This window comes from Penaeus monodon, chromosome 24, assembly GCF_015228065.2.
Source record: "Penaeus monodon isolate SGIC_2016 chromosome 24, NSTDA_Pmon_1, whole genome shotgun sequence".
Lineage (NCBI taxonomy): Eukaryota > Metazoa > Arthropoda > Malacostraca > Decapoda > Penaeidae > Penaeus > Penaeus monodon.
In genome coordinates this window covers 6684122-6684405 of record NC_051409.1, presented here as the reverse complement: position 1 = coordinate 6684405, position 284 = coordinate 6684122, and the positions used below count along the sequence as shown (strand labels likewise).

General features: G+C 60.6%; 1 protein-coding gene across 1 annotated transcript in view; it reads left to right on the top strand.

The window, feature by feature from the left end:
• Nucleotides 1-284, top strand: part of LOC119588527 (alpha-(1,3)-fucosyltransferase C-like) — a gene marked incomplete in the record, with an annotated part of 22185 nt that overhangs the window by 9849 nt on the left and 12052 nt on the right. Inside the window, 1 exon segment of the mRNA XM_037937165.1 lies at nt 48-266. Within this exon segment, the coding sequence (XP_037793093.1) occupies nt 48-266 (219 nt within the window).

Below are 284 nucleotides of genomic sequence, written 5' to 3'. Positions count from 1 at the left end.
GCCCACTTACCGTCATCGCCCCCCCCCCCCTACCCTTCTCTGCACAGACCCGTGCGTCCAAACCTGATCGAGAACCACAGCGTCGCCCTCGCCAAGTACCGGGAAGCGCTGGCCAGGAACACCACGCTGGAGGAGGTGATGGGAGCCTCCTGGAGAAGCTACGTCAAGAGGCCGAAGGTCGTCGCTTGGATGTCCAGCCACTGCCCGACCATTTCGAGAAGGGAGGAATACGTGCTAGAGCTGGCCAAGCATATTCCGGTCGACATGTGAGAAGCGATGTTTTC